This window comes from Miniopterus natalensis, chromosome 2 (assembly GCF_054644295.1).
Source record: "Miniopterus natalensis isolate mMinNat1 chromosome 2, mMinNat1.hap1, whole genome shotgun sequence".
Taxonomy (NCBI): Eukaryota; Metazoa; Chordata; class Mammalia; order Chiroptera; family Miniopteridae; genus Miniopterus; species Miniopterus natalensis.
The window spans coordinates 109,507,603-109,530,655 of record NC_142082.1 but is presented as its reverse complement, the minus strand read 5'-3'; the positions used below and the strand labels follow the sequence as shown (position 1 = coordinate 109,530,655).

General features: G+C 41.3%; 1 protein-coding gene across 2 annotated transcripts; it reads left to right on the top strand.

The window, feature by feature from the left end:
• The first annotated feature begins 3,590 nt into the window (after positions 1-3,590).
• NUDT4 (nudix hydrolase 4) lies at positions 3,591-20,451 on the top strand. 2 transcript variants are annotated; one of them, XM_087814496.1, is made up of 5 exons: positions 3,591-3,745; positions 12,831-12,941; positions 14,149-14,193; positions 17,301-17,385; positions 17,646-20,451. In XM_087814496.1, the coding sequence occupies exons 1-5, from the start codon at positions 3,647-3,649 to the stop codon at positions 17,846-17,848; spliced, it is 543 nt and encodes a 180-aa protein (XP_087670622.1). In that variant the 5' UTR covers positions 3,591-3,646; the 3' UTR covers positions 17,849-20,451. The 2 variants fall into 2 exon arrangements, with proteins under 2 accessions (XP_087670622.1, XP_087670621.1); XM_087814495.1 differs by having other exon boundaries at positions 17,298-17,385.
• The last annotated feature ends 2,602 nt before the right edge of the window (positions 20,452-23,053 follow it).

Genomic DNA, 23,053 nt, shown 5'->3' with positions numbered 1-23,053 from the left:
GACACAATACACATGATAATAATATATACACATACACAATAAAATTGCCATGTAACAGAAGAAGTAGGAGGAGCTCACAGTGACACAGTGCAGGAGTTAAGAATGTGGGTTGCAAAGAGAGATCTCTGTCCCGTTTCTTTGCCTGTAAAATAGGGATGATTTTAATAGTAGCTACCTCATAGGGCTACTGTGGGATCATTTAAATGACATGGAGAAAAGCACCCAGCAGTTGCTAACACTCAGTAAAGACTAGCTGTTATTATCATTAAAAAGACATAAGAAGAGATCATTTGTCATCACCAGTTTTACCATGAGAGAAGGAACTTACTTTATGGTAACATTATGAGTCAGTTTCAAAAGAAGGCAGCAAGCTCCCTATACCTACGCCTATTACACAGCCTCCTAGACTCTGCTCCATTGTTAAAAGAAACCTGGGAAAAGAAGTACCCTGCATGGGCATTATTAAACAGTTTCCCTCGCTGAGGTTCCAAATATTCAAGAAAAGTACAAGAAGTGACTGTGTATATTAAATTCTAGGTAAGACAATACTGTGGGGTAAGTGAACTAAACAGAGATTAACCTGAAATTGGACTCTGATCCCCAAGGGAACTGGCGAGTGTAACCCAGTTCTTACCAGCCCTGCAGAGAAAAAACAAGCTTGCATCTATGTCTATCTCAACTGTGATCTGGCTGGGTATGATCTAAGCTTTGAACAGTGCCTAAGCGCATTTTTGATGCATAATACATGTCTGACAATACTAAGCAGGGAGGTTGGGGTGCATACCCTAATACTGAGAAACTGACACAGGAAAATGAAGACATAGCATTGATAATTTGGCCTTTCTCTATTTTCTCATTTTGGTCACATGACTTTCCTTTTCTGTTGGGTCCCTCTCAAATAATTGCAAAAATCTAATAAATTAGTCAATTAACCAAAACGTGGAAGGGGAGAAAGTGGTTATTCATAGCATCAAAGCATTCTTTAGTTTAAATCATCTGTAGCAGAATTCCTTTTAAATTAAGACCTCCTCCCTCACGTGTGGAAATTCATAGCCCTCCCCAAGCACCTGGTCCTTTCCACTACTCTCTCTACTCCTTGAGAAAAGGGAGAAGTCTCCAATGAAAATTTTGTTAATAAAATGTTGCTTGAAATGCCTGATCCTTTTAAAGCACTTTCAGACCCACTGTGTTCTTATACCAGGTGGTATAAATCATACACCTATTTGAGAGGTGAGAAAAGCTACATATAGTAATTGGTACAGGTGGGAACTGAACTCAGGATCTTCTCAACACCACCCAATGGTCTGGAACCTGAAGCAAGTGGCCCCAGGCTCTCGCTCACTGGCGTTGTGCTGCTGCTTTTCCTCCGCTCACAGAGTTGGTTCCAGGCATCTTCCTCTTTCCCCTTCAGTTAATTCCAATTTGTGCCTCACCTCGTGTAATTGCTAAATGGGAAATACTTGAGTGAACCAATATTCAATTAGCAAGCATCCACCAAATGTCAACGAGAAGCCAGACCTTTGAAGAGTTTTAAGGAGAAACTTTATCTTGTCACTAAAAAAGACTACGGTGAGATTGATTACTTTATCAGTTGGAACCAGTTATCTAAAAAAGAATATTGGCATATTAGCTGTCCTGGAGTCCCCAGCTAGACGTGTTCTGTCCCTATTTGTAAATATGGAAATTAACTTCAGGGGTTTTCTAGAAGAAAGCTAAGGCTTAGGAAATGTCTGCACAGACTTGATAAGATTTCTAAGTGTGCCATGGTAAAACTTCATTTCTTAAATCACTTATTCGACATTAACTCACTTTACAAAGTTGTATCTGCTAGGCTCTGGGGGTTAGAAACTGAGTGAGTTCAGCAGTCCTGAGCTTAAAGGGGGTGGGAGTCCAGGACAGGACAGCCCCATGCACTGCTCCGGGCTCTTCAGAGCCTCCAGGTTCTGGACGGTCAGGCCTCCCGCCCCTCTGGGCAGAGACGACCCCAGCTCTCCCCACCTTGTCTGCTGACTTTTTCTTTCATTTCTACAAACTCCCCGCACTCCCTCCTCCACTGGACGTTGCATAAGTCCCGCTTCCCTCGGCCTTGAAGGCTCCCCAGGCTCTCCTAGGTCTCCTGGGGCCCTCCTCCCGCCGCAGCCCGCGGCCGCCGCCGGGCGCCGCAGGGAGTCCTTTCTGTCCCGCAGACCTGGTCGGGGTCCCGATGACACCCCACCACCTCCAACCTTACCACCTTCGTGGTTTTACACGTACTCATGTGATTGTTTCATATGTGACCATCTGCCCTCAGGTGTCTAAGATCCTGGAAGGGTGAGGGCCGGTGTTAGGTGTCGGCGCCTGGCACACAGTAGGCCGTCCAGGAATGGAAACGGAGCCCTCAGGTGCGCCCCAGGCGCCCGCGGGAGGCGCGGGGTGGGGCGCTCTAGTCCCTAACCTCGGGCCTCGCGGGGACACTCCGACATCTAAGGGCGGTTCGCCCCGAGTCCCTGGGGGGCTTTAAGCTCTCAAATAGCAGGCACCCCACTCTATTCAGCGCCGTGGCCCCAGCACCAAGCTGCGCCTGCTCCTCAGAGTAAGACACTAGAAAGCCGCTTAGGGAACATTAGCCATTGCCGGCAATAAGGAAACACTGCGGGGGGTGGGCCAAAGGGGGGGTAATTGGAAGAAACGTTTAAGCTTGAGCCGGCTCCTGAAAGAACACAAAGGACTCCTCACCACAGTTCTGTTTTTGTTTTTGTTTTTTTAAGGGGGGGGGGAGTTCCTTCTCCCTTTCTTCTGGAAAACAAACAAAAATAATAAAACCTCTTAACCAACGCCTTCACCCTTCCAGGCCTTCAGTCTTCCTCTCCCCTCACTTCACGGGCGAATTCTGGACGCGTCTACACGGCCACTGCGGAGACTGCAACCCTGCGAGGCGCGCCGGCATTTCCTCCCCAGGACGCGTGCGGTCACAGCCCCGCTCGCGGAGACGGGGCTCAAGGCCCCCCGGGGAGAGTCGCAGGATTTATCACCCCGAGGAAGGGGCCCCTGCTTCCTTCCGCCCCTGCCATTGCAGCCGCACTGCCGTCCCGCGCTCGGCGGCGCGCCCGCCGCAGCCAGACCCCGGCGCCGAGGCCGGCTCTGCCCCCTCCCCCCCCGCCGCAACGGTCCCCGCGCGCAGGCGCTCGGCGCGCAGGGCGGAGCGCGCGGGGCGGGGCGGGGCGTGCGCCCGGCCGCTTAAACAGGGCGGAGGGGGCGGCGCTGCTACCCAGTCAGTGCGAGTCTCCGCAACTGTCTCCTCGTGGTGCGGTCCTCGAGCCTCGCTCTTCCCCTTGGCGGCGGCGGCGGCGGCGACGGCGGCGACGACGACGGGAGGGAGCGGAGGCGAGCGGGTGGCGGGCTCCATGGAGAGCGGCGGAAGCCCAGGCAGAGGCGGCGCTTCCTCCCCGGCTCCCGGGCTCCAGTGACCCGCGCTCGCGCCTTGCCCCGCGTCGGAGCGGCCGCCGGCTTCGGGACTGACCGGCCTCGCCGCCCTCCCCGCGCCGCCGCCTCGCCTCCCGACACCCCTGCGCCCGACTCGCCCTCGCCCCCACTCCCCGGCGGGGTGGCGGCGGCCGGGCCCCCGCGGCGGCGTCCGGAGCAGCAGCGGCAGCCAGAGCCCGCCTCTATGATGAAGTTCAAGCCCAACCAGACGCGGACCTACGACCGCGAGGGCTTCAAGAAGCGGGCGGCGTGCCTGTGCTTCCGGAGCGAGCAGGAGGACGAGGTGAGGGGCCGGCGCGCTCGGCCCTCCGCGGGGCCCGGGCGGTCGGGGCGCTGGCCCCAGCTCTCGGCCCGCCCGCCCCTCCGCCCGGCTGCGGGGCTGGGAGGGATTGACCCCCCTTCCCTCCCTCCCACCCTCCCTCCCTGCCTCCTTCCTTCCTTTCTTTCTCGGGGTTGATAGAAGAGACAAAGGGGCTCGCCCAGCCTAACGTTCTCCAACGGGGACGCGGTGCAGACCGAGGCCGAGACGCCTCCGGGCCCCGGGAAGGCCCCCGCCGTGTGGGTCGCGCCTCGCCAGTCACCATCTTAACGTGCGAACTGAGCGTAAAGCCAGACAGATCTCGAGTGCTAATGGAGGGAGTGGAAATGGCGTGAGCGTTGCAGCCCTCGCCTTTCTGCCTCTTCTTACATTTCCCTTCTATGTTACAACAGTTGGCGGTCTCGTATTCGATCTAGGCTGGTTTGTGGGAAAGCCGACAGCCCCGGTGCTTTAAAATAAAAACCCATTCTGTCTAGTTCTGTTAGTCCCACTTTTAAGTGGCTTGTTGAACTCACACGCACTTGTCATAATTATACTTGAATTTTTTTTAAAGCTTCCTTTTAAAGTTTTCTAATTGCAGAAAAATGGTTAGTGAAACATGCGGAACAACGCCAGAAGGGGGATGAACTAGAGGTGGGCAAAGTTGCCATTTCCAGGCAGTAATCTCTGGCTCTCAGCATGTTCATCAAAGCTTCTTTACTTTGCTGTTTTGGGCTTGACATCTGGAGAGGAGCCGTCTTTCTTATTCTGAGAGTAAGCAGTCAATCTGTAACTTATCCGACTGCATTGGGTTGATAGGCCCTTGAGGTTTCCCTGGAGAACAGTTTTTACTTATTTCGGTTACATCTACTTAATTTAAAAATGGCTCACTGCTTTAAATTTGCTTAGGGCAATAATAGTCCGAGAAGTTTTAGCATTGGCACTACCTAAAATGATTAGACGGGAAAAATAGCATTCTGAGTTCCGCTTCCATAACCAACTACACAATAAAATACAGGCTAAAGCTGGAGATGGGAATTTAATGGCTTCCTTATTGCTAGTCCCTGTAGTTAGGCTGAGTATGACATCGTGTACACTCAGTTCTTAGCATGCTAACAAATCACAGTGCTTCAAAATGGTGCTCTTCCAACTCTTGATTTGTCTTTATTTTTTTTGAAAAGAAACCAAGCTTTTTAGTAATGATCAGTGCACAGCTGGGGATCTTTAAGTGTTAAACCTACATTTTTAGAAAAAATTGGTCTCTCTGAGCTGGGCCTACTTAGGAGAGATAGAAAGTAGAAGTGGAAAGGTGTTTAACTTTTACAAAGTCAACCAGCATGAATTCCATTCTATTTAAATAAAAAAAAAATTAGAAGGTCCTTGAGGGAAGGACCGCTTGAGGACAAAGCATAATAGCCAAAAGTGATCTAGATAGGTCAAGGATCTTGTCTGATATGCTCACTATTGTGTAGCCACATTTTTAGTCGAGTGCTTATCTTGTGAGGGGCATTGCCTGAAGCCCTTTAACTTTGTTACATTTAATCCTCTTATTTTATAGATGAGGAGACAATTGCAGAACATAAGTACTGACATGTGACATAATTAAGAAGTGGTAAAGTCAGATCTCTGGTCCCTGCTCCTGATGCTGGGCTCTTGGCATGGGGCCCAGCCCATAGCAATTGGGTGCACACTATTTGCTGAATGAGTGAGATTTTGTGAGGCTGAGCTTGGAGGCCTTTCTGAAAGTAATGACTTTGAAGTCTTGCCATAATGTGAACTTGGAATCCAGGCTTTGTAAAACACAAGTTCCCAGGGGAAAATATGGGAAATGGGAGGAAATTGAAATGGTCTGTATTGTGTGAATGGTAATGCAAAGTCTGAGAACTTCGGAAATTGCCTTAGCCGATAAATGAGGTCTTTTTGTGCTGGGAAATTATTTCTACTGTAATCAATGCTAAATTACTAGCCTGTAGTTGAGTCAAGAGACTAGTGCGATTAGATAAAATGAAGTAAGGAACAAGATTTGGAGAATTTATTAGATAAATCCATTACATAAAACTTTGTAAATCTGATAACCTCTGAGAAACCAAGTGAATCAGAGAATATGCTCTGAGGGAAGGGTCTGAATTCTCTGAAATGCACAGCCACTTTTAATGGCTGCTTTAGCACTTCAGGAACATCTTCATTTCTGTAGTTGTGTATATTTAGGGGCTCTATTATACGATAATTACAGAATGAACCCTATTAGTTAGCTTTCCTGGACATCTTGGTGTTTTGCTATGAATTTTTCCCATTCTGTTGAAATTACACTGCTGACTTTCCACCTCTCTTTAGCTAATAGGTAAGATTTTGTTTCCCCTTACTGGGTTAAGAACACTTATATCCTGGTTGGGAGATTTAAATGTATGCTTAATTTTATGATGAAATGTTTACAGAATGTAAATCAAAATAAAATAGTAATTGCTGTATGAACCCAGAAAGCTATGCAGTGCAGTTATTTGGCTGTCCCTGTGCTGAAAGAGTTCTCAAGTAGTACCCTTTACTTTTGAACAGGTTGCTCTAGGAAAGAAGGCTGTTTTAACAAGTCTATATTCTTTTGGGGTGTTTTTATGTATTTTTCCATTTTATGTTTTTCTGTCCTGTGAGCTAAGTAACAAGCATTAGATTTGTATAGAAATAAATTGGGCAGCAGAAGTAATTTATCAAGGTCAAAGAAGCTGGCAGATCATTTTGGGCCCAGGTTCTTTTAAGTCTGTGTTCATTTGATCATTCTCTTGTCAGCTAGTTACTTTGGTGTGGAACTACCCTAAGTTTTGGCAGTTGGGATTCTGGACAAGCCCACAAATATACATCCTGTAGAGTCGCTGGGATAGGATACTGTGCCTGTGCAATGAAAGGAGGCATACATTCACAAAATGTAGCCAAAAATGGATTCCTTTGAACATACTTATGTTTGATACTTTTTTTTTTTAATCCTCACCCAAGGATATTTTTTCCACTGCTTTTCAGAGAGTGGAAGGGGGAGACAGAGAAACATTGATGTGAGAGAGACACATCAATTGGTTGCCTCCTGCTCAGACTCTGACCAGAGCCGGGGATCGAGTCTGTAACTGAGGTACGTGTCCCTGGTGGGAACTGAACCCGGGACCCTTCAGTCCGCCAGCTGATGCTCTAACCACTAAGCCAAACCGGCTAGGGCACATACTTGATACTTTTTAACTTTAATGGGGATGCAAAGATAGTGTCAGCTCCTAAGGAACATTCTATAGCAGGGGGTTAAGATAAATGACTGATGAAAAAGGGGGAAAGTAAGGCAAAAGTGCCTGCCATTGGCTGCTCGAGGGTTAAGGCCCAGGGTGAGTCATTTGGAGTTGGATTTCAGTGAGTGGGAAAGTAAGAACCGAGCATCACAGAGCAAGGCTTGGTTGTTGCTGTGGTGTGGTTGGGCTGCAGCTTAGGACAGAATAGGACAAATAATAGTTGAACAACAGAGCACCTTAAATGTAAGTCTGAAGACTATCTAGGCAAGAAAGGAACTTTTAGTTTCAAACAAGTAACATTTAGATTTTAGATGTATTCCATTTTGAGAATGACCTGGCAGCAAAATAGGATACAGTGCTAAAGGGAGAAATAGAAATGACTTGATCTTGGGTGGGATCCAGGCACAGTTAGTGAGAAACATTGACAAAACAGTCGTAAGTACTGACTTTTTTTTTTTTTTTTTTTTTTTAAGACAGTGCAGTTTATTGTTCAGGGGGCCAGAGCTGAGGGAGGAGGGATGCACAGCTACTACCCCCATGCCCCAAGAACATACACTATATTCCCACAGAGTAGGGAGGAGGCTCACCCTGTCCTCTGGGCTGACTTCCATTTTGACTTACTGTTCTAAATAGCTTTTAAGCTTCCTGAACCAGGGGCCCTGTTCTCCAGAATCCTGAATATGTATCCCCAAAATGTCTTGAGTTCTACAAAATCATGCATAAAATTAAGGCTTATGGGAAAAATAAGTCTTAAAACCTATGGAACTCTAAAACCAGAACTCTAATAAACAAAAACAATTCTAATAACAAATATTAGTGCACCTGAGTCTCTACCAGCATTTTTACACATAGGGTCATCAGGTGGACCACCTTTTTCACAAGCATGTTCTAGGGCTCCTACTTCCTCAGATACCTGGTTCAAATGGAACCACTCATTGAAATGAAATAAATATCCAAAGTTAGCCTTTTCTATACACAGGGAAATGTCACCAACCTCTACATTGTTGTAACCTGTGCGCTTTTAAAATGTCTGTTTGCATAATGGGTATTTCTAATATGCTGCTGGCCTAATTTTGGCTAAATGCCTATGGAATAGTTAATTATGGTAGAGGTAGTTTAGCCATTCATGTGATCCTAGTTCATGATAATGGAGGGGGGGAACAAGCGCTCCAAAACAGCCTCAAAATACAATTCACAAAATAAAACTCTTCATTCTTAGATTTAGGGACCACTTGAGAGGTTCTCTGGATAACTTTGTTTTTACCAGGAGAGAAGTGTTCATCTGTAGTGACTTGTTCCCAGAAGCAGGCCTTAGCCAAGGGCAGTTTTAAGGGTAAAAGGTGAAACACAAAGGGCAATTTGGGGCCACTGGCTATAGGGGACTAGCTATGTACCTCCACCCTCCAAAGGCATAACTGAATTGCATAGAATTTGAACAGCATTTTTAGTTTACACACTCTTACATCTCCCCAGTGGGAAGGATTTGAGAAATACTTCTATTCCAAATGTTTGAAACATTAATATCTAAGAAAACAAGTCTGAGAAATGGCTTTTCAACAATGCCAGGTAAATGGTGTTTTATTCTAATAAACATCTAACATATGGAAAGAGGAGCAAGGTCTGTTAGTGTAGCAGGAGTGCTTATGTGAAGGTGGTCAGGCTGGACCAGAGAAGAATGTCTTCCCTTTTCAACACTCAGCACTGGCTTTGGAGTTTGAGTGTGATTCCAGCCTAATTCTGCAGCCTGGTGGGTGGACTAACCTCCTTTTATAAATCTTTTCTTTGGTCTCAGCTCTGGCTTATCCGAAACATTGAACGCTTACTTTCATCTGTCTTGTCACTAAAGTGACAGACTGCCATCTTTTTGTATATACAAAGTTTAATATACTCAATAAGGTAGTTGAGAGGGAATTTAAAAACCTATGAATGACCATATATGGTTCTGTTAGCTGTTGGTTTATCCTTACTGAATAAGCTTTTATAGCCTTTGTTACTTCAGTAATATCATTTTCAGAGCATTAGTTAGCATCCTAATGCTATATTATAGATCCTAGTAGATTGAGGATGTTCTAGAAATGTTTAGATGGCTTTGGGAGTGACAATTGAATAATACTTTGGGATGTCGTTCTATAGGTTTAGGCTCTTCAGTGTGTTGGAGGGGTTTTAATTGTTCTTGTCTCTGCTTATGCTACTCAGATTCATTTCTTCTGCCCTGGCAGACCCATGCCATAGTTCTGTCTACTCTTGTCTATGGAGTATATCCCTCGGTTCTTGCTTTTTCATTACCACCCTCGCTTGCCCTCTGCTCCACACACAGATGTGGCCATGACCTCATTTGAACCCCGAATGAACTGCTGAAGATGAGTAGGCAAGTACTTGATGAAACATACTGGTTTTCAAACCTGTACCATCACCAAAGTCTCCTTATCACATCTCTTAGGCTAGTAGTTGAGGCATTGATTATTTTTGTACACAGGTATTAATAACTCATTTAAGTTGATCATTTTTGGAAAGATGCATGTCAAGTTAATAGTTTAATCCAATTTGATCATTTTGGGATGTCAGCACACAAAAAGTTCTTGGTTTCAGCTAAATCATTTGTCCAAAACTAATATGGATCTGTTTTCTTGATGCTTTCTAAACAGTAATTTATGAAGGGAGATGTTGAACCATGCAGGAGCTCCATGTCACTGACTTTGGAAGAGAAGTTTAGTCATATGTTAATGAAGTCCTGTAGATAAAGACTTGCTATTAAATTGGAAGCTTAAGTATTAGTTTCAGAAAAGCAGGCACAGACTATATTAATGGGTTTTTCAACATTATTAACCTTATGTAATTTAGCTTTTATCTTGGACAAATGGGAATATAACTGTCATTGACCTAGATACATGACACTGAACTTTATTTTTTTCAGAACTCAAACATTATGAATATCTATGGTTTTAAAACTGTCTAGTTACTAAGTGAAGATGTACTTTTCCGGTGGCTAGCTACCTGCATCATTCTGACCTATTATGAAGGTAATCAAGGAAGTTGCTTAGAGAGCATAGAATTGTGTAGTAAGAATTTCATTCAGGCAATAGAAACCAGGTTATCCCTAACACACACCTAGTGACCAGGAAGAGGCCTCCAACTCTGCAATCAGGACCAGTACTTTTCCCTTGTTGCAAGATATAATACTTGTGTGTACCTTAAACATTTTTGTTTTAACTTAAAAACTTAGGTTCATTTGCCAGTCTTTTTTTTTTTTTATATGTGTTTATTGAGTTCAGGGAGAGAGAGAGAGGGATAAAAATCATCAGTGTTGAGAGAGTCATTGATTGGCTGCCTCCTGCATGCCCGCTGCTGGGGATCGATCCTGCAACCTGGGCATGTGCCCTGACTGGGAATCTAACTGCGATCTCCTGGATCATGGGTCGATGCTCAACTGCTGAGCCATGCCTGCTGAGCCATGCCGGCCGGGCCATTTGCCAGTCTTAATATAGGGCCAAAGCCTTTGTATACCATAGATTCTTGCTAGATTTGCTTATTCTGGCTCTTTAGTTTCCAGTTTTGATATGCAAGCCCTATTTGTTAATACTTAAGAAAGCTTAAATTTAAGACCTTTTTATTTTACCCAAATTGCTGCGTTTGGACTTGATGGTACCCTCAATGTCAGCCATTAGTACTTTAGCTATGGCTTTGTCAGCCATTGTCTTAATCTACAGTGCTGTCTCTGGACTTGCCACTGTTTTGTCAGTTATATATACACTTGAAGGAATGATGCTAGTGAGAGCAACAGAGTCCTATTCAGATCAAGAATGAGAGAAACAGCCCTAGCCAGTTTGGCTCAGTGGTTAATCTGTTGGCCCGTGGACTGAAGGGTCCTGGGTTCAGTTCTGCTCAAGGATGAGTACCTCAGTTGCAGGCTTGGCCCCGGTCAGTCTGGATGTGCGGGAGGCAGCCAGTCGATGTGTCTTTCTCACATTTATGTTTCTCACTCTCCTAATCTCTGAAGGCAAAAAAAGAAAGAATGAAAGAAACAATGTTCAGATCCATTGAACATTAAATGATCACTGTTCTGGGGTGATGGTGTGTCCATAGGCAAAGGTGTCTGTTTTTTTTCAAACCATGTGCCTGAATAGGTATTACCATACCTTCTGCTTCAAACATTTTAGAGGTTTGGGGGGAAAGCTGGGAGTTGCCAAACTGCTGTCAGCCTGGAACTTTCCAGTTGGGGCAGGTTGAGTTCCTGGCAGCTTACTCAAGTAGGAGGTGAATCCTGTGCTGTCTGTGAACTTTTCAGGTCAGCAGTTCCTCTGGCAGGAGGGAGGGAACTGGGTAGATAGAACTACTGGCATGTATGTCAAAAAAAAAATCAGGACCCACACAGCAGATTAAACTTTGCCCTAAATTGATTTCTTTATCTGGTGAGAACTGTTTACATTTACTTGAAGGCAATATACTAAGGTAATTTTACAAACATTTTTGTTCAGGTTAGTTAAGACATCTGTTATCTTCATAAACATCATTTGGTTATTTATCATAGACTTTTTTTTTTTTTAACTTGGGTGAATTTCAATCTATCCTAGCCCACAAATTTTCATTTATAAGATGAATATGTAAGCTTGTTTCAGGTACTGTTAAAAAAGTGAACCTCTAGGATACTCTGTGATAACAGTTGTTGTTTTAAGTGTTTGCACATTTCAAGCTTAATGCTGTTCTTGATTGGGGACTGCAGACCTTTCCTGTAAAGGGCCAGATATTTTATGCTTCGCAAGCTATATTATCACTGTCACTACTACTCAACTCTAGTTGTAGCACAAAATCATTCACAGACGATACGTAAAAAATGAATGAGTCTGGGTTCTCCTAAAATTTTATTTATGAACATTGAAATTTGAATTTCATATTATTAACATATATAAAAACCATTTTTAGCTCACAGACTGTACAAAAACAGGCAGTAGGCCATAGCTTGACAACTCTTTGCTAGAACATAAATTAAAACTGCCTATTCTTGCCCAGCTGGGCATGGCTCAGCGGTTGAGCATTGGCCTAGGATCTAGCAGATCGTGGTTCGATTCCTGGTCAGGGCACATGCCCAGGTTGCGGGCTCGATCCTCAGTCGGGGGCGTGCAGGAGGCAGCCGATCAATGACTCTCTCATCCTTGATGTTTCTATCTCTCCCTCTCCCTTCTTCTCGCTGAAATCAATAAAGATATATTTAAAAAAAGAAAACAAAACTGCCTATTATCAAAATGGAGCAACTTCTGCTAATTTATATAGGTTTAGAATATGAAGGGTGCCTCTTTCCGGCTAATCTTAAGTATAAAAATGACAAGAATTCTTTATGTATGCAGCATTGGCTTTACATGAATATTCCTATTCCTTTCTCACAGCACGTGTTATCTCCTGAGTATTCTTACATTTTATAGATGAAGGAACAGGGTGACCTGCCTATGGTTACATATCCTTAAATTTGGAAGAATAATAAGGTTCTGTAACTAAAGAATTATGAATCTGACCACAAGCGCTCAGTGTATATAGCTCTGGGGCTATTAAACCAAGTCTCAGTTTTTATCCTTTGTTAATATCTAAGAATTAGAGTTTTACTAATTGAATCTGTTAGTTTAAATTCACAGAGACAGTGTTTACAAAGGCTGTCAACTGTTTTTCTTGTGGTATAATGTGTACCCCTAATAATGTTAATGAAATTTAAAAGTGGGTTAATCTAGAAGAGATTTACAATCTTGTAAAGGATTGAGAATGTCACTTATATGGATAGTTCTTCTTAGGCTGGGAATATAAGGTTACCATGGGTCTTACAGGTGCTATTGGTGAGCAGCAGTCGGTACCCAGACCAATGGATTGTCCCAGGAGGAGGAATGGAGCCTGAGGAGGAGCCTGGCGGTGCTGCCGTGAGGGAGGTTTATGAAGAGGTGAGGTGAACAGTATTGTCTATTTTCTCCTTCCACACAGACTGTATTTTGGGTTTTACAGGACAGTCTTCTGGTTCACAAACAAGGCACTTTGTTACATACACTAGGAGAAGGCAAGAAGGCAGGTCACATGAGTGATTTTTTTGTTGCCTAGTTTAACATTTTTAAGCACATGACTTTATCTAGCATTTTGCTAAGCAGATATTTTTCCTACCCGGTAAAATAGAGCTAAACTCAGTGTGGAACATGGAATTGAGTAACAAACAATAAGTCCGATCAGTGATCAGTATATAACATGATGGCCTTGCCCAGAGCAAGGTTAGTATTACACTGAGTGAATACATACAGAGACATTAATCATGTGGTATGATTCTTTTTCAAATGAATGAGAAACAAATTGCTTTTATTTTACTTGTTTCATCTGAAAGTTAACACATGCGTACACACATGCACAAAAGCAAACATGGCCTACTTCTTAAACCTGATGATATACAACTTGCTTTTACTCACAGGCCAAACAGCGTAGTAAGTGCCATAAAAAGTTATTGAACAGCAGAGTATAAATGGGAAAGCAATACTAAAGCTCTCCTTTGGGCCTTGGTGTGTAGCTGGAGAGGTTTCATAGAGATGGGTCCTGAAGGATGAGTGGCTTCTTGAGGGAAGAACACATCTGAGATAGAGAAGATAAGCATGTACCAGTCTATTAGTTCACAGTGTGGATTTGAATCGAGGGCACATTGAAGATCCAGTCTTTTACTAGGTAAGCGTAATGAGGACTCTGCAGTAGAAGTAGCATGTAGAAAAAATTGTACCTCCTGAGATGTGTGGATAAAGGAAGAGATAGGCCTTGAAGTAAGAAGGGGGAAGAGTACTTATCAGTTCAGAGAAAATTCTGTTTCCAAAATTCAGGAAGTTTATCCCCAATTTATAGGAAGTTAATTTTTGGTCAGTCCTTGCCATTTCTTACAAAATAAATGACAATTAGTCTGATCAACAGGAAGTTGTGAATGAAGTGGTGTATTATAGCAAACCACACATCGTGAATCTTTGCACAGCCCCCCCCCCCCCCCCCAAAGTCACAGAAACAGACTTAGTATGGGAGGACCTATTGTGTTCAGGTTTAAAAGTTGAAGTAGCCAGAAAGTAATTTTCATATCAATTTTGTTATGAAAGGGTAAAATTTTTACATTTCATCTTTTTTTAATAGGCTGGAGTCAAAGGAAAATTAGGCAGACTCCTGGGCATATTTGAGGTGAGTTACAAAAGTAATCCTTGGGCCCTGACCAGTGTGGCTCGGTTGGAGTGTAGTTCTTTGCACCGTGGCGGGTTTGATCCCTGGTTGGGCCACATGTGGGAAGCAACCAATCAGTGTTTCTCACATAGCTGTTTCTGTGTCTGTCTGTATGTCTTTCTCTCAAGAAAAGTAATCCTTGGTTTGCTGATAAGAGAATTAATCATTCCTTCCTAATGAGCCAGATAATCTGGCAGCAGCCTAAACTAAAGTAGACATTCCTCTAAAACTATCACTAGGCAAGTAAGCCATAAGAATTAGGAGGGAAGGAAGTAAAAACCACTTAATTTTCCTGTACTGTCAGTTATATACAAGCATTGTTACAGTAGTAATTACTTCTATATGACAATACAGTGAAGTTGATGGAGATAGACTTCTCTCTTGATTCACTGAATGCTGTTTAGGTATAGACTTTTTTAGGAGGTACAGTATCCTCAGTATCACCTAAGGGCCTAAGTCTCTTGTGGATACTGTCTGGAAATGTACCCTAGATGATATACATAATGACTATCCTTAAAGGGCTGTGTGAGGATACAAAGCTCAGATACATAGAATAGATGCTAAAAGCATAGAATTCTCATCACTGAATGCAGAATGGAATTTGTGGGGAGGAAATTTGGAAGTGGTAGGTAGTCTGTGGAAGATAGGGAGAAATGAGGTCAAATCATGAGGCCCAAACTATTCTCAAATAGATTCAGGCCCTTAGATACATAGTATACCAGATACAGTATGACTGTTTTCAAGACACTATTTAAGGGTTAGCTCAGTCCTTCTGATAGAACCATATAAATTTTGTTTTTAAGCCTTTTTACAGGAATTGAGAAAAAGTTCTGATTATGCAGCACTTGATAGAATTGATTCCCAGAATACAGTAATTATTAAGAGTAAAGTTCTTAATATAGTATTCAAACTTTCCCAGAATTCAGCACTCACTTTACCCAGTTAAACAGCACCATCTCCTGGTTAAGCTAAAAAACATTGAGAATTTCCTGCAATTCTGAGAAGCCATGGTGTAAATAACACATTTGTCAGTATGTGGACAAGATTTTTCAAGAAAACTTCTCACATTTTAAATAAAGTTTATATAACATGGGAAGATAATAGTATTAAATGCTTTTACTATTTAATTTTTATAGAGTACAATTTAAACTTTATAGAATTTGAACAGAAAATGGTAATCAATGTAACTTCCCCCTTAGAAAATATAAAAGAAAATTAGAGTTGCCCTACTCATTCATCCTGGTGATTTCAGTGCATTCGTGAGCATAATAGCATATAAAGATATTCATTTGTTAGGCCTGGAGATAACGAGTTCTTACAAATAAGGAACAATAATGTTTAAGTGAGAGATGCCTCTACTTTACTATTCTTACTCCTTCCTACAGACAAAATCACTGTTCCAGTGAGTGGATTACTCACGTTATTTGTGGTAGAAAAAATTAGGGCAATTATCTGTAGTCTTAGACTACACCAAACAAGGCTAACTTTAATTGAGTTGAAGGTGAGTCCCTTTGTCTTAAGGCCACCTTGTGTTTAGTTTTGAACCGAGAGACGAGAATAGATGGCAGTTTTAATATGGGTAAAGTTGAGTTAGAATGTAGGACTAAAAATAATGTTCCACAATTGGAAGAACCAGGTATTCTCAACCTTGGCTGCGTATAGTTCATCTGGAAGCTTTTAAAATATCAATACTTGGTGCAACGACTATGGAAAGCAGTATGGAGTTTCCTGAAAACATTAAATACTGAACTGCCATTTGACCCAGTTATTCCACTTCTAGGAATATATCCTAAGAATCACAAAACACCATTCAGAAAGAATACATGCACCCCTTTGTCTATAGCAGTGTTATTTCCAATAGCTAAGATCTGGAAACAGCCCAAGTATCCATCAGTAGATGAATGGATAAAAACTGTGGGGACATTTACACCATGGAATACTATGCAGCTATAAAAAAGGATCTCTTATCCTTTGGGACAGCATGGAGGGAACTGGAGAGTATTATGCTAAGTGAAATAAGCCAGATAGACAAATACGACATGATCTCTCTCATGTGGAATATAATAAACTGATGAACAAAATAGATCCAGAGACATAGAAGCATGGGACAGACTGAGGGTCTCAGTGGGAACAGGGGAGTAGGTGGGGAGAGATTAATCAGAGAATTTGTATGTTTATAAGCATCACCCATTGACATAGACATTGGTATGGAGAAGGCCTGGGGGTGGGAGTGTATGTGGTGTGGAGGGGATCAATGAGGGGGAAAAGGGGACATCTGTAATATTTGCAACAATAAAGATAAAAAAATAATATCAATACTTAGGCCCAGCTGGCACGGCTCAGTGATTGAGCCCCCACCTGTGAACCAGGAGGTAACTGATTCCCAGTCAGGGCACATGCCCAGGTTTTGGGGTCAATCCCCAGTAGGGGGCATGCAGGAGGCACCTGATCAATGACTTTCTCTCATCATTGATGTTTCTCCCTCTTTCTGAAATCAATAAAAACATTTAAAAAAATTAATTAAATTAAATATCAATACTTAGGCCTCATCTCAAACTAACTGGTGTCTCAAAAAAACATTCGCCCTGGGTGATGTAATCGGCAGCGAAGGTTGAGAAGTCCTAGTCTAGGTTAGTAGGGCTGCACTGTGTGTCTTATAATCCTCTAAGGGGAATGTTCTGAAACTAACTGTGGATGCTCTCTACAGGTCCTCAGGGAAGCAGTTTTCCATGGTGTTGAAAGGCTATCGGGATTAGCTCCAGGGAATAGGACCTTAAAAATGACAGGAATGCAGTTCTTTTAATATAGATTCCATTCCAGTCTTAATTACTTATCTGATGGACAGAAATCAGTGCTAAAAGTTTAGTATTGGGAGCTAATTTCACCATTTTAAATATTTTGTCTTACATAAACTCACTTCTGTGCTGGATTATACAATTGAGCATACTTGGCCACGTTGGTAAATAGGCTATGCTAATCAGTAATAGGCCACAGCTGAATTTTTTCCCTTAATACGTACACAAGTAGCTCCTCTAGGTTAAAATGCTTTTCTTTTTATATTCAAGCAGAACCAAGACCGAAAGCACAGAACATATGTTTATGTTCTTACTGTCACTGAAATATTAGAAGATTGGGAGGATTCTGTTAATATAGGTAAGTTTCTTTTTGCTGTCAGAATTCTCTTAATTCAGATACTGCATACTTGTATCCAGTTTTCTGGTGACCTTCCTTTTAGAGACAGGAAGATCAATATACGTCTCGACATTCAAATTATTTTTAAATTCTTTAACATATTGTTATCTAAGCCATTCCAAAAACAGTCATTTGTGAGGGAAGAGTGTGAGGAGCATTGTTAACAGTGTTTTTAAACTTGACTTTATTGTATAGTGACCAGTGTCATTACTGTTTTCTAGGAAGGAAGAGAGAGTGGTTCAAAGTAGAAGATGCCATCAAAGTTCTCCAGTGTCATAAGCCTGTACATGCAGAGTATCTGGAAAAACTAAAGCTGGGTTGTTCTTCGTCCAATGGAAATTCCACAGTACCTTCTCTTCCTGATAACAACACCTTGTTTGTAACTGCTGCACAAACCTCCGGCTTGCCATCTACTAGAAGATAGAGAGAATGGGGAGGTCATCTCCCACCATGCGCAGTCTCGTGGGGAGAGGCTTCTTTCTTTTCTTTGGCAAACATCTGAATGACGCTTGCAAACTGTCTGAATTTGCCATGCAAGGTTTTCAAACAATTTGCATGTTTTCCAGATGCTTTCAAATCTTTTTTTTTTTTATAGTGTAAAATACTTTAATAAGCCAAAGCCATGTGGAATTTTTTTTAGATGCCTTAACTGTGCCCCCCATCCTGCCCTCCTTGTTATTTTGTCATTTTTTCAGTTTTTCGTCCATTTGATACCAGTCTGTGGTTTCTGTCAGATCACCTTGAGGTTATGTTTTACCCCCCCCAAATTGTTTTCTCATTCACAGCATTAATATATTCAAAAAATCCTTCTGTTACAGGAATTAGCAAAAATAATTCTTGACGTTAAAGAAAAACTTGTTCATAGGATAACAATCTTAATTCATAAATTCCATATTTCGACTATTTCTGTATGGCCCAATATTTTGACAAAGGACCTATTTTGCTATTTTCAGGCATTTGTCAACCCGTCTCAATTTTCACAACGGGTATTATGTCACTAGCATAATTCCCCTATTCCTCAATAGCTCTTTAACACAAAATTTTAACTCTAGAATTGGCAATGTTTAGGGAGGGATTGTAAGCAAAATGCATGTAGCAAATACTTATCATGAAATCTGGATTCATGGAATTTTAGCAAGCACAGTTGCCAATTCCCTTTATCTATAATCTCTCTTTACACCGAATACCTGAGAACCAAATTTCCCTCAATGTAAGTTGCTTTTTAAAAATATTTTTTCAGTTTTTGAATTTAGTGGCACCTGTTCAGTTAAACTTGTTGGTTACCAATAACCACATCTAGGTGTAGCGTCTATAACCTCAAACACCAGTCAGTGATGACTGCTTCACAATTAAAATGGCCTTCTAGCTGATCAGCTGTTACAGACTTAGATTGTTAGGGTACCTTTAGGATGTCTCATCTTTTATAGGGTGTCAATAGGTACTATTTATCATATAACTTTTGGGGCACTGGAACATACCTGAACTAAGAATTATTTTGTCTTATACTGGTCTTTATACATATGAAATCAAGAACCCTCTCTAAAATACATAGGTACCTTGTCTGAAACTCCTGTACTTCCCCCAAATAGGCCAGAAATGAGATGAGAAGGAAAACCTTTGAATAAGATGTGGGGTGGGGCATGAGGGCAAGATCATTCTTTATGTAGACATTAGCCTTTTGTAAATATTGTAACTGGTGAGTAAAAAGTAGAAAATAAGTATAGTTGCACATTTGTTCTACAAATTGTTAACCTTTAAAAATATAATTGCTGCTAAAAATAGAGTGCTGTTACACTTGAGGAAAATTGGTGCCACTTAAAAAATATGAGATCTTGTGCCATAAATGCAGCTGAACTAGATGTAAACATTAGTTCACAAATTAATGCTGTCAATGGAATGAGTAATTTAACCAATGACATTTCATTCTAAATTATGTAGTGTGATCAAACACGATCATCCAGAATTTTTATATTTTTCTTTGTACAGAGGTTATATATTCTGGGTGTTTAAGAAAAACCACATTTTAAATCCCACAGATTGACACTTTCTATCAATCTTCAATGGACTGGTTTTTATTCTCAGTAATCTCTGAAGTTTCTTTAAATTACATACTAACACAGCAGAGAAACTGGATTGTTTTTGTATATAGGACTGTGTCCACCTGAAATGCTGTCACAGTACTTGGGGGGGGTATCTTGTACATGACATTCTTAGAGTTAACAATGCATGAACTTATTTTATAAACTCTTAGACTATGTATTTGATCTGTAAAATATGTACAGTATTAATGTCAGCCATCTCTTAAAAGTGAGCCTATAAATATTGTTGTATAATATTCTTTGGTCAGAAATATTTGGATGAAGTAGTGCCACTTAAGTCAGGATTTTTTCAGTGCCATTTAGCAAACTGTCTTTAGTCTATGCAACTAGCAAGAATTTGTATAATGCAACATATTTACAGTCGTCACACTAAATTTCAAACGAGGGATGCTCCACTATTCTGGTGGAACCCAGTGTAACAAAATTAGAGGAAGGGGCCCCAAGGATTTATTTCTGTTCAGAGGAAAAGCCTACATTTTCCGGCTCAATAGTTGAATCTACTATAGATATCAAAAAGTGTCTATCTCAACCCTCCAAAGATTAGTGTTGGGACTGTCATTTGTGCTTTCTGTGGGGTAGTTGGATAAAACTGGACAGCTAAAATTTTCAGTCCCATGTGCCTCCTGAATCAAATAAGTTTGTAAATTGACTTGCAGACACAAAGTAGCAACTATCCTGCATGTTGTTGGGTTGTTTTTTTGTAAACGGGTGTAATTTTCCAACCAGACACATGCCATTCAGTTTTCCAATGTTGATCACACAGTTGTATAAAGCAGCAAAACTGAAGCAAGGGTGTGTGTGTGATTGTTGTATACACTTGAATTGCTTTGCATGGTCTCATTGAGATAATTGGTGTAAGAATCTTGACTTTTTTTATATTTGGAAACATCAAATAAAAATGGAAATAAATTTTCTTTCTTTTTTTAAATGTAAGACCATCCAAGTGAAAAGTCTGGCATTCCACACCTTACTCTTCACTCCCAATGATGGTCATATGTTATCTCAGTAGCCGTACCTTTATACACTTACGATTGTTACTAGCGGAATTAACTGGGTTATAAAAAGGAACTGGTGCCCGGCTGGCATGGCTCAGCAGTTGAGCACTGACCTATGATCCAGGAGACAGCAGTTCAATTCCCGGGCAGGGCACATGCCTGGGTTTTGGACTCGATCCCGAGTAGGGGGCGTGCAGGAGGCAGCCGGTCAATGACGACTCCCATCTTAAGGCAGCGGTCTAAAGGTGCACTGCTGTGCCCCTATCCCACCCTAATGGGGTTCTGTTACAATTTTTGAGAGCTCTTATTCTCAATTTTCCTGTAAGGTGTTACAGATGCTTTCTACACAGTACCATCACTTTAATTATTGCAGCTCTGTTTAAACTGCAGGGTAACTGGCTACAGGTACTCTGCCTGCCGCGATATTTCCCCCAAATATTGTTGACCCAAGACCAACTTTAGAATCCTTACATGAAAGTTCTACTCGAATCTCATTTAAATTGTAGGAAAAGAAAGCATTTTACAGTATTTTTACATTGAAATACAAGAATAAAAGTCTAAGCAAAATTTTGTAGAGCAAGTGACAGGACTAAATAGTTTACTGAAATACAACTTTTAACGAATTGGTTATAGCTGGATTGTTTCTGTGTAGTTGATTTTGTCTCAAAGTTTCCAACCAACACTTTCATAAATTCTTAATATAGTGTTTATCAAATAATCGGCATGTTTTATGCTTGGCATTGATGATATAGCACAGAATAAGTTTCTGCCCCCAAGGAACTTATATTTAGTGGAGTAAATATTTAGCTAGGTGTTTGTTTATACATCAGAAGTTCCTAAAATGTCTTTCAAGGTTTTTTAGACTTACACCATCTTTCAAAAGCAAAATTTTAAAAATAGGACCCCTCACCAAATACTTAGCAACATTTTATATGGAGCTGTAGAGCAAAAATCCGGTTGGAAAGATTTCATTCCTGTTGCTACCTTTCTCTTTCAATACCTTCCTAACTAGTGCCATTGGCCAAGTTCTAGGAGTAAGATGAGAAGGCCCTTAAGGCCTATCATAGCAAAGCCCCAAATTTACTCAAAGGCTCCATGTCTTCTTGCCAGAAACTAGTCTTAAATTCCTCTATCTGATGTAATTTCAACTAATCACGATCCCAAAAGTTACTCTTCCCAATATGTGGGTTATTACCCTCTCAACACACATTTCCTGTGCCAGGCACGTATAAAAGTATTGTAAGTCTTCCTAATTTTCTCAACTTTTACTCATTCAAGTTAGTGAAATAAAAATATTTGCCTATCAATGTGTATCAAGAAACTTAAACATCCCTTTAAAAAAAAAAAAGTATTGATTTCAGAGAGGAAGGGAGAGGAACATCAATGAGAATAATTGATTGGCTGCCTCCTGCATGCCCCATACTGGGCCTGTGCCTCAACTGGAAATCGAACCGTGACCTCCAGGTTCATGGGCTGATGCTCAATCACTGAGCCACGCTGGCCAGGCTTAAACATACCCTTTGATGAAGTAACTACAGTAGGAATCTCCAGGAATGTGGACAAAGATTTATGTACTAAGATAAGGCACACAAAAAAATGCCCGGGCCTAAAGTGTTAATGGTTTACCAATAATATGTCCATACAGCTATTATAGACATAAAATATAACCCTTTCACCCAACAATTCCATTTCTGGGAGATACTTCAAGTTGCACAAGATGTGGTCAAAGGTATGCTGCAGGATTTCTAAAACGCATCCATTTGAATTACAAATGGGGTGAAGTTTAAGTTACAGTCATCTAGTCAATAGATATACCAAAGGATTACACTGCCACAGGTGGAGGTCCTTTTAGTAACTGATTTTAAACACCTCCACCACAGCATTACCTGTTAAAGCTTACTTTTTAAAAAGGAGCCTGTACATATTTCAGATTTTCTTTTAAACTGTATAATTTTAATTTTAAAATTAAACATTCAGAGAAACTTTCAATGTGAGAATGAATGTTCAATAATCTTACATGAAAAAATGGGCTTGGTAAATGCTCAATCCCTACATAACTTATCTATATATATACATGTACATACATACATACATATACATTAACATCAAAGGGGAAAGAAGAAACCTGTACAAATGTTTCCTCTTGTTACTGGATTAAAAATGTGTTACTTTTTAAAAGGAGAAGTATTGACACATTTGCTTCTGACACTACAGTGAACTGTCAATCACTGCCAAGGGGAAAGGAAAGGAACCTACAGGCCAAACCTAGCTCCAACCTGTTTGTGCAACCCAGCAGCTTAGAGTGTTTTTAACAGTGATTTAAAAAATACTTTGTGCCATGAAGATTAGTTTCATTAGAGCACAGAAGCCTCTTCGTTTAAAATTGTCTATGGATGCTTTCTCTCTACAATGGCAGAGTTGAATAATTTACTGGAGACAGATCCATGGACTGCAACGCCCCAAATACTTAGTTTTAGAAGGGAAAATCGGATTAGAAGGTGGCTCTTGGTTACCCAGCCGTTTCCTGCCAAAACT

Bases quoted from the DNA above. Each gene is read 5' to 3' on its own strand.
- NUDT4 (XM_087814495.1), top strand. From the start codon at position 3,647: ATGATGAAGTTCAAGCCCAACCAGACGCGGACCTACGACCGCGAGGGC. The intron at 12,942-14,148 runs GTGAGGTGAACA...TTTTTTTAATAG, and splicing joins TGAGGGAGGTTTATGAAGAG to GCTGGAGTCAAAGGAAAATT. The intron at 17,386-17,645 runs GTAAGTTTCTTT...ACTGTTTTCTAG, and splicing joins GGAGGATTCTGTTAATATAG to GAAGGAAGAGAGAGTGGTTC.